At 40.2% G+C, this 10794-nt stretch overlaps 3 protein-coding genes across 8 annotated transcripts in view; 1 reads left to right on the top strand and 2 right to left on the bottom strand.

The window, feature by feature from the left end:
• The first annotated feature begins 323 nt into the window (after positions 1-323).
• LOC104823889 (protein RIK) lies at positions 324-5423 on the top strand. Of its 5 annotated transcripts, XM_010555667.2 has the most exons (13): positions 330-560; positions 892-1129; positions 1460-1558; positions 1647-1681; positions 1770-1845; positions 2129-2245; positions 2335-2412; positions 2704-2797; positions 2920-3037; positions 3272-3465; positions 3547-3797; positions 4661-4916; positions 5002-5423. In XM_010555667.2, the coding sequence occupies exons 1-13, from the start codon at positions 478-480 to the stop codon at positions 5133-5135; spliced, it is 1773 nt and encodes a 590-aa protein (XP_010553969.1). In that variant the 5' UTR covers positions 330-477; the 3' UTR covers positions 5136-5423. The 5 variants fall into 5 exon arrangements, 4 of the variants coding, with proteins under 4 accessions (XP_010553970.1, XP_010553971.1, XP_010553969.1 ...); XR_773372.2 differs by lacking the exon at positions 5002-5423 and adding an exon at positions 3983-4057 and having other exon boundaries at positions 325-560; positions 3272-3797; positions 4661-4749; XM_010555666.2 differs by having other exon boundaries at positions 331-560; positions 3272-3797.
• A 543-nt stretch (positions 5424-5966) lies between these two features.
• Positions 5967-7760, bottom strand: LOC104823888 (phenolic glucoside malonyltransferase 2-like). Its single transcript, XM_010555665.2, has one exon. It carries the CDS (start codon positions 7471-7473, stop codon positions 6100-6102), a length of 1374 nt encoding a protein of 457 aa, XP_010553967.1. The 5' UTR covers positions 7474-7760; the 3' UTR covers positions 5967-6099.
• Positions 7761-10242: 2482 nt separating this feature from the next.
• Positions 10243-10794, bottom strand: part of LOC104823887 (phenolic glucoside malonyltransferase 2-like) — a 1867-nt gene continuing 1315 nt past the window's right edge. Inside the window, exon 2 of one of the 2 annotated variants that reach the window (XM_010555663.2) lies at positions 10243-10782. In XM_010555663.2, coding sequence (XP_010553965.1) covers positions 10357-10782 — 426 coding nt within the window. In that variant the 3' untranslated portion in view covers positions 10243-10356. Of the gene's footprint in view, positions 10791-10794 lie in introns of both variants that reach the window. The other variant, XM_010555662.2, reaches the window with a different exon arrangement.

Below are 10794 nucleotides of genomic sequence, written 5' to 3'. Positions count from 1 at the left end.
AAATTTATGCAAAAATCATATGATATAGAAAGATCACTCGGTTAATAAGACAAATCATATGGGTCTAACGAAGTATCATTCATTTGTTAAAGGATCTTACAATTTTCCAATCTAATGTTTCAAAATAAATTACAAGGGAACGGGAATTTCGTGGGGCTTATGGAGCAGGGGGAATAATCTGGTGTTTCGCGGAATTATTGTGTATCATATGGTTGCAAAAAGTGACGGTTGGATGAGGGTGATTGAATACCAACGGTGAAGATTGCATATTAAACTCCGTTCGAAGGATCATGCTTGTAGACGAAAAAACATATAAAAAAAACGAAAAAAGCGGGGGTGATTCTAGAAATCCTGGATATTGTGTTACAATTTTGTGGATAAAATTTGGGATTTTGCAATTGCTGATTCGTGATTGTTTCCTCCGGAGCCGTGGAATCGTCAGAATTCCGATTTTTTGAGTCGGAGAACGGCGGTTAGATGACGGAGGACCGGGACGGTGCTAGGGTTTCTCCGACCGATTCGATGGCCGCGCCAAGCGATACTTCTCAGACGAGGCACAGGTACAGATTCGATTCGATTCGATGTCTCTTTATTCAGAAATTAATGTGGGTTTTCATCTTGGTGATTGTATAACGATCCAAATTGTTCGACCCTGATTCGTTTTTGGCTCACCTGTCGAGTTCTCATGTCCTGAAAATTCGATACTCTCGATTCCCTTGATGCTTTGTCTGTACAGTTTGCTTTGGTTATTTGATTTGATTTGAGGAAATTGGGAACAAGTGCTAAATGCTCCAAATTTGGGCATTTGAAGTTCATGTGATGGTTATATTGATCTTCAGTCCCTAGCCATTAGTATACTTAATCAGTGCACTTGCCCATTGGGTGCGACAGGAAGAAGAGAAAGTGGGATCAGCCCTCGGAGCAACTTGTTTCAGCTGGAGTTGCTGCTCTTCCCGGGTTACTCCCTTTAGGCAACATGGGCGTTGTTGGTTCATGTGTTTCGCCCTCTGTTCCTGCTATTACCAGTTTAAACACAGTTGCTGCTGCTGCTGCTATTGCAACTGTGGCCCCATTGTTCCAAACGCTTTCTTCGCCTCAACAAACTGCAGCAGTGGCGAAACTAAATCAAGTAACAGTTCTTGCACTTTTAGGGTCAACCTTTTTTGTTACATCAGCTGTAACTTTATGCATTTGAGATAGATGATATATCCAGTGAACTATTGGGTTCTTTAATGAGCTGCGAGCTGCTATGTTCTTGAAATCGTATAGCAAAAAAGTAAATGCCCTTATCATTCTCTGGTCGTTGTTTTCATTTTGCCATTAGTTTGTTCAACTGTTCCGCATTGAGATTCTCAGGTTCCAATAGAGTCCAAAGCTGCTGCCGGCTTTATGTACAAGCTTTATTTCAATCATATATATATTTACTAAACCAGATTCATTTGTTTTCTTATCCGTCCAGCCTAAGCATGAAGAGTTAACAATAGCACGAGAGATTGTAATCAATGATGCTGAGGCTTCTATTAGGCACAAGCTTACCAAGCGCCAGACTCAGGAAGAAGTAAGTATACACACACATGTATGTATATATCTGGAAGGTAGTCATTTCTTTTCTGTATTTTATAGCATCTATTTTCTTCATCTTGCAGATTCAAAAGTCCACTGGTGCTGTGGTGATTACTAGGTTTGTCTGCCATTTAAGCAATGGAGAAGATACTTTTACTGTTATCTTTTCTGGATTTCATTGATGAATTTCCTGGTTGATTTTGTAGGGGCAAGTACCGTCTACCAAATGCACCGTCTGATGGTGAAAAGCCTTTGTATCTTCATATATCTGCAGCATCACATGTATGTTTTCCTTTTCCGGTCTTATGGAACACTAGTTCAGGGGCATCAAAATGACTTAGATATTTATTGGTTATAGTGGTAGGTAGTGATGCTGGAGATGCTCTTCAGCACACGAAAAATGTAACATGTCAGGCCTGTGAAAGGCAGAAAATAAAATTTTTCATGTTATTGTCCAGTTCTGCAATGCATTGATCGGACGTCCACTGATATTAATTACAAAACATATTCTGCACTTCTTGGGGAAATTTGGTCTGGATGTTTAAGTTCTTGATTACTGCTCCAGTTAAAAGAGACTGCAGAACGAATATTAGCAGTTGACCGTGCAGCTGCTATGGTTGAGGAAATGATGAAACAGAATTCAAACTCTCAGGCTGGATTGATTGGTTCACAGATGGTCAAGGTAGATGACCTGATACTTCTATTTTGCAGTTGTGAGATTTGGGTAGTGACATCGTTTCTTAAAAACACAAACTGAATCGTGTTTTGCAGCCGCTGAGCACATGTGTGTATTTGGGATTTGAAGCTGATCCATCATGCAATGTTGCTGCTCGTATTCGTGGACCCAATGTGAGTTTTCTTTCAACCCCTTTGTCTCTAGTTTGATATTGTGCATTTTTTAATGTATCCTAAGAGGAAAGTTACATCACATTTCTTATTCAATTGTTTATCTGAATGGATACTCATATATGTTAGTCGATTTTCGTAGTTTGTCAAATTTGCTCTGCACATATGCTTTTTAGTCTTTGTATCTCATTCAATGAATTCAAGAGATTCTAATGTTGAAGCTTTCCCTGACTTCTCCGTGCAATTGGGAGAGAACGTTTTTGTGTTGGTGGTGGTTGGGTTTCCTACCTGCAGGATCAGTATATAAATCACATTATGAATGAAACAGGAGCAAGTGTTGTACTAAGAGGGTGTGGTTCAGGTCATCATGAGAGCCAACATGGAGAAGGTATGGTTCACCTTGTGCTTTTTTCTTCACCTAATTGTGAAAAAGGTACCATTTACAGAAGGTTGACAAATTTTGCATCACATAAAGTAATATGTCTTTCAATGTTGCACAAATTATTGCAGAAGCACAGCAACCGTTGCATTTATTATTGTCCAGCTGCAATCCAAAGAGCCTTGAAGAGGCAAAACGATTAGCTGAGAATCTTTTGGATACAATTAGTATAGAATTTGGTGCTTCGAGGTAATCTTATTATTTTGATTTAGAATGTCTTCCTGAATTCCGTCTGTTTGTGCTAGCTGTATTCGCAGCTGTCTCAATGTTATCATCTTTCTTCTGTCATTAAACTGCATTCGCGAAGGTTATTTTTCCTTCTAGATCTTTTCTTGTCAGAATTATGCTACTAAATTGTTTTACCGCTCTCTGACGCATTTGCTAAGTTGTAAATGGAGTTGATTGTTCTACCAAATGTTTCAGGATCTCATCAAATAAAGTGTATGGTGCAGTCCCACCACCACAGCAACTGCTCTCTGGATCTCAGGGTTCTGAAAATGAAAAAACACCAAGTTTGAATTCAACATGTGGATTGATGTCATTGTTACCTGGCATAACTATGCCTAGTCCTGTCAGTGCGTTTTCTGCTACTCCAGCAACCACTCTTTATCCTCAAGGTTCAGTTATGCAGCCTCCAGTGATGTCAAATGGTGGGTATTCTCACCCAAATCCAGTAAGTTACCCTCAGGCTTTGGCAGGAGGAACTAGCTACAGTGGATATGCCGGAATATACCCTCAAGCCACACCATTGCAACAAGTTGCCCAAGTCCTTAAGCAGTCGATTTCTCCAGTCACTTCCATAGTCCCACCTATTGCGTCAACATCTATGACCGTGTCGAAGCCAAGTGATAGTTCATGTAAGGAAAAGGAGAAGGAGAGGCATCTACCACCAAAGCGGAAGTTTCAAGAGCTACCAGCTGGTTGCAAGGTCCCTGCAAAAGCCAATCAGGTAATAGCACAATCTTTTTCCATGTTCTTAGTTCTTTGAACAGTTGTCTTGCATACCAGAGTTCTATAGAGGACCTGCAATATAACCTTTTGGCTTTGAGAACTGATTTTTTTTTTTCAAATTCATCAATCGTACTAGAACTTGGGATTTTATATCGTGCTGACATGTTCTGCTTAATATTCCAGGTATTTATCTGAACCACTAAGAAGCTAACTGGCTGATTCTGGACCCATGGGCCATTGGTTTGCATGTTTCACAGGGTATCTTGCTTTTTGGAACCACTATGGTCGGACATTCTCGATCAACTATACGCTCAAAGCCTTGTTCAGGCTATTAAATGTTGTGTCACGGCCGTGACAGTGTCTCCCTGTCTGGATGATGACTTGCATGAAATTTTTGCATCTTGCTTTTCTATACATTAGCACTTTCGCATTTAAGTTATCATTTTCTGACGCCCATTTGAATGAAAATTAACCAGTATACGCATTCTTTGGTTGTCTAGTCATCATCATCTGAGCTCGGGCTGATTATCTTATGCAACCCGTAGATTGTACACCTATGCTGGAGTGAGAACTGAGAACTGAGAAGGGGTGTCTCATAATACTCTGCATATGAATCTTCACCAATTTAGAGTACCTAAGTCTAGCTTTTGTCATACCCACCCATTTGTGGTGAAGTTCGGTTTTAGAACGACCATATATTTACATGATCCATGGCTTTTTTTTGCGTTCTCTTTATCATTTTCTATTGCCTTCATCATATGATACTTCTGTGCATATTTTGACACACTATATATAACCCACTCTCTGACCGCGGTCGGGAAACTGGCCGTGAATGTTCATTTTCCTGTCAACTTGTTGCAGTACTCAGAACCAGTGAAGTCGGGCGACCCAGTTCCTAAGAATACAGTCCAACCATCAGCAAATGGAATGCCGCCACCGAAATCCATGATGATGCCACCTCCACCCCCGCCAAAGACCATGCCTCCTAGGAGCTCCACTCCATCATCGAGAAGTATGCCCCCTCCCCCACCGCCGAAATTTACGCAGCCATCGCCACTTTCAAGATCACTTGAACCCACCACCGTTGCCCCCAAGGAAAAATCCGATCCAATCCCAGGTATGATTTTGGAAAACAATGACTGGAGCTGGTGGGTGTTTTGCAAGAATCACGATATGATCCACTTGTGGTCGGATTTTTACAGATACTTTGGTGAAGCTGATGGAGTATGGAGACGATGACGAGGAAGAGGAAGATGACACTGATGAGACCAGAGCAGGGTCTTCAAGGGGCGACTCCAACGGAGGTGCCGTACGGAAACCGTTCTGGGCCGTATAGCATGATTTGGTCGGACCATCCAGATTAGACATGAGTTTCCCACCTTTGTTATGGTAACAGTAGAAATGGCTGCTTTGCACGGAATCATGGTGTGATGAGTGGAGGAGGGCCTTCTGTTGTGTTTCTATGGTTTTTTTTAGTTGAAGAAGAAAGCTTCTCGTCATGGTTTATGCAGTGATTATATACTCATCTCATTCGGTACAAAATTAATGACGACTGTTCGTCTGCTAGATCTTGTTTCTCCTTAAAATAATCAACTTCTGCATCGGTCAAATTATTTATACTCAATCATGAAGTTCCTACAACGTCGTTGTTATTACGCCAATGATTATACATATAGATATAGATATATGTAGAGAGAGCATCGCGTAAGAATACATGTATGAATAGGAAAAAAAATGTGAAAAAGAAAAATTGATTTCAAGTATATATTACTTGTAGAACGGACCGACCGATGTATGCATACGATATGAAATTACGGAACGTGATGATACCTACGTAATGTGCAAGATCGACAAGCGGACCCCACAAAATCCTCTAACTGCGAACTTCACTTTTTTTTGTCGCACTCACCTGGATCTCCGAAACGTGTCTCCATCTGAAGACGTACACGTGTCACTTTCTATTCGCAGCGTTAGAACAGCTAAGACCAATTAAACCGCGTGACCCATACAACTCATGTTCTATAATTCTATTTTACTGATTACCCAAACGAATTTTAAAAAAAAAAACTAATACAACGACAAATAACTTTGAATGGACGGACCATCACACACTCCACAAAATAAAGCCGACCATGACGAATCTATAATGAGAAATAAAAAAAGGACAGAAAACGCTAATGAGATGCTAACATTATTATATAAAATTATCATCACACAAAACCCATTTTATATGGTACGGAACAAATACATAGAACCAATACTTGGACAGAAAGCTCATATGAGTATTTTACAGATTAAGTTCAATTCAACCCATCATTGAACAAAGAAACCACCTTATCCATCTCTCTCTTCTCCAAACACAATCCCATCTCTATGCCACCAACCTCCCCATCCCTCTTCTCGGCCATCGAGAACGCCTCGGACTGGTCAATCGATATGATCTCCACCTTATCGGGTCTCCCCCACCCGAAATCCGACCCGTATATCCCTAGCCGGGTCGACCCGGCTGCCGACCCCAACTGCGAAACCCTCCTCGCGCTCTTGAACCCTTCCTCGAACTCCTCCGGTATTGTCTCCATCCTTCTTGATTCCAGACTCTTCACCATGTCGCTAAGGATCTGGACCGCCGTGCCAAAACCCTTCTCTTCCATAAATGCCCCTGCCGTCTTGTCGTGGCAAATCACCGGATAAATGCAGTTCCCGAAGTATGTCGCCGGCAACGGTGGGTCAAACCGGTGCCTGTAATCGGCGACGAAGATTAGAGCGACCGGTCGATGCGCGTCACCTCCACGCGCATTTACGAAGCACGTCCATAGGTATGCATATGCGATGACGAAGGACGAGAGGTGATGCCCTTGATGGGACGGTAGCTCGTTCTTGACTCGCTCCCGGAGTTTCTCGATGTTCTGACGGGTTAACTCGAGCGTGACCCGGACGACGTCGGGTCCGATCTCCAGGGGACTAAACAGCTTCAGGGTCTTGTGTTGTGTGAAAGAAGACAGCAGTTCCAACATCTTCGCATCAAGATTGGTCAGATCTTTTATTAGAGAACGATCAAAACTGGGAGTCAGATCATCTGGTAGAGGAACAGGTCCTATATTTTCGTGTTCTTGGTGTTGTTTGCATGTGTGAGCCCAGGCTTTGATAAACATGCTTGCCGTTTTTCCGTCAAGAACGGCGTGGTGTCCTGCCATGCCTATGCAGAAGCCTTGGCTCGGAAACAACGTGATTTGCAGAGAAACAACGGAGGCTGAGTCATCGGAAACCGGTAACTCGGGCACCAAGAGGCGTAACTCGCTCTCCTGACGTTGACCATTGCCTGAAACTCGAGAGAGATCGGCGCCTGTCACTGCTACTGTGAGCGAAACGGTGTCGTTCTCCGAGACGACGATGCTCGGTTTTGGCTCTTGCGGGTCCCACGTGATGCGTCCGGCGAGAGGTAGGAAATGGCGGAGGACGCCGGAGAGAGAGTGCTTGAGCCTAGGGAGGATGACCGACTCGAATAACTCGCGAGTTGAATCGGTGAGTCTGTAGAAGAAGACTCGTTCCACGGGATGGAATCTCAGCCAGGGTAAGTCGAAGAAAATGAGGGGGAGATTGAGCGAGTAGGCCGAGCCACGGGTCGAGTCTTGTGCCGGGCTGACTCGGGCGAACTCGATTACTTTTAGTGCCATTGATGACGAAGGTTACAAGAAGGAAGATGGCGAAGCAAGAAGATCTCTTGAACATGATTTAATACCGACACGATTCAGATAAGATAATAATAAGAGCAAAGGTGAATAATTGAAGGGGAAACCCACGTGAGTTGTCAAAGTAGTATTGTCAACATATACCCAGAGGTTCGAGGTCGACTTTTTTGCCACTCAACCGCCTACTGTTATGTGTAAATGACGACCGTTTTACCTTTCTACGTGTGTATTGTAGGCTCGTGCGTATAGGAATGAGATTCTATTGTCCGCGATGGTGTCAGATGTCGTTTTCGTCTCATCTATTGGACTGAGAAACGCTGCGGTATCTAATCAGAAAGATTATAAGTCAGATTTTCTCACTATACACCAAAAAAAAAAGTGAATAATTGAAAAACTAATAAAACTATCAAAATATTTTAAATTTTATAAAACTAAATCTGTTAAATGAATAAAATGTAAAACTGTCTTTAAATTAAAACCCTTACTAAAAAGTAAAACCTAATCTACATACGAGAACAAGGTAAACTTTCCTATTAAAAACAATAAAATGTTTTCAAAATTTCTAGAACATATATTATTCTATTAATTTTCTCATTTAAATAATTAATAATAATTTGTAGTCAATAGTTGAGAAAGGGTTATCCGATCAACTAAAAGAAGATTTGATATAGTAATTCCAAAACAATATATATATATATATATATATTATATCATTCTAGAATGATAGGCGAAGAAGCAGCATCCACGCCTATGAACAACCAAATCTTTAAAGTGTTCACTTGACATATAATAAGTATAATAGTAAATAAATAAGAAAAACTACATTAAATAATATGCCATATTAACATAATCTTCTTAATATTTATATATATACATATATTTTAAACACAATAAATAGATCTTTATAATTTCCGATGTAAAGATCATTGTCGGTTGAAAGCATTCAAATATACATAGATGTGTATATATATGCATATATGCGTATATATATATTCGTGTGTACTCATGTATATATTTATATATGTGTAGGCATATGATTTTATGTATATATGTGTATATATATACGACATATGTATATATATATGTAACAAATGTATGTAAGGGCGGATCCACTCATATTTGAGTGGGTCCCATACCCCAATCAAAATTTTAATTCAATTATAATTTTATTAAATTTTAATGAGAAATAGTAAAATAACCCATAAAAATTTTTATGGACCCCCTCCACTCTTTTTTGCCTTTTTTTTAAATTGTCTCTTAAAATTAGATCATACGTCAACATTTACCCCCACTAATAATCTCTCCTGCCTCCTGTACGGATATATGTATGTTTATTTTGTATTATTTAAAAAACTGTGATATTGTAAAAAAATATATGACATGACGTTTACTTGGTGAAATAATTAATCCGTTAGATTTTAATGCCGTTAGTAATAATTTTGGAAGTTGTTATATTATTATGTTATTTTGAAAAAATATTATATTTATTTAATAAATTAAGAATTCGAGTTCCTTTTTTCGCATATTTTAAAGAATTGGCGTATTTTTTGTGCAATTATTTTCGTACTTGTACTATATATATAAATGTACATATTAATGGGCATTTAACCACAGTGAAAGTGATAATTGTTGCATATCTAGTTCCGATAAATATACTACAGAACATCTTACATATTTGTTTAGTGTATTATGTAAATTAGTAAATTGAATACAGAATACATATATGTGTATTCTGAAAACAACTTTATTTGCATATAATAATTAATTTGTAACTTTACCTCGATCTCGGTCTCGTCACATTATTGATGGAAAATCATGAATAATACAAAATATTTCATATCTAAATAATATAAATTTGGTCTAACATCATCCAAATCATATAAAAAATACATCATAATCTAAAACACCAATCCATAAATTGGACATAAAAATTGAGAGACATTGAACATTAGGATTAGGGTTAGGTATTTTAGTGTATATATCAAGGGTTTTTTAAAAAAAAATTATTAGTCGGTATCCGTGAGATAATGCATAATAAAATACATAAACCCGAATCCGAATTCCCTTTTTTTCGCCTTATAAAACCTGATATTGATTTCATTGTATTACGAGTAATGAAATTTGGATACCCGTGGGATAAATTACCCATCATCTGTTCAGTGATGTAGATTCTACAATTTAACAAAATATTATAAAAAAAGTATTAACATACATACATGGTTATTATTGGCATTCAAATTTTACAATTTAGTAAAGATGGTTGTTGGGCCTCACGACCCATGTTGGTGAAAAAAACGAAACCCTCCGCGAGAGGGAGAGGCTTTCCGAAACGTGGCATTTTGGACATTAGGGTTAATACCCTAATGTGTTGGTTCTTCGATACTCAGATGAAACGCGTGGCTCGAGGAGAGAGAGAGGGGTGAGAACGGAGAAGGCAAAAGGGAATCGCGATGACGGTGCTTTTCGGCGACGGCGAAGCCCAGACCGGCGGTGACTCGGCAAAGGCGAAGGAGGTAAGCGTCGGTAAGAGTCTCGTCCCCCTTCCCTTGTGGTTTATCGGTGAGCCTCCGATCTTTGTGTGGAGGGCCGCTGTGTTTCTTGTTCTCCAGTTGTTTCGATCGACTCTAGTGGATTCGCCGGTACCGTCCGGCCGAGATGTAGGCCCGAAGAAACTCGATAACCGAACTCGTTAAAATCTGGCCGATACACACTTCACAATGGTCTATGTCCGATCTCTGTGACTATCACTCATAATTGGTACGGTCGACATTTAATTTTAATTTATCGTCCCAAATTGTAAATGCAAAGAACAAACTGGAATATTTTGTTACATAAACAGCTCACACTCTTTTTTTTTTTGTTTTTTTCTTACTTCAAACCATTTTGAAACAAAGAAATAAAAGTTTCCACTTCAGGCTTGACCAAAGACAGCCCAATCTCCACACCATTGGTCCCATCTCTTGTCTCCGCCATAGAAAATGCTCGGCTCTCATCAATGGAGATAACCTCCACCTTAACCGGTTTTCCCCACCCGAAATCCATCCGGTATACCCCTAACCGGGTTGACCCTGCTACCGACCCGACTTGCATACCCGGTTTCACCTTCTTCATTCCCTCCACGAGCTCCTCATAGATTTCCTCTATCCCTCTTGAGCTCAAGCCCTTTACCAAGTCGCTGACCATTTCGACCGCCAGAGCAAAACCCTTCTCTTCCATAAAGGGCCCTGCTTTTGCTTCGAAGCAACCCACCGGAACAATGCAGTTCCCGAAGTACGTCGCCGGCGCCGGCGGGTCTAGCCGATCTCT

The sequence above is a fragment of the Tarenaya hassleriana genome, unplaced genomic scaffold, assembly GCF_000463585.1.
Source record: "Tarenaya hassleriana unplaced genomic scaffold, ASM46358v1 Cleome4, whole genome shotgun sequence".
NCBI lineage: Eukaryota > Viridiplantae > Streptophyta > Magnoliopsida > Brassicales > Cleomaceae > Tarenaya > Tarenaya hassleriana.
The sequence above is the reverse complement of the archived record's forward strand: the minus strand, read 5'-3'. Positions and strand labels throughout refer to the sequence as shown.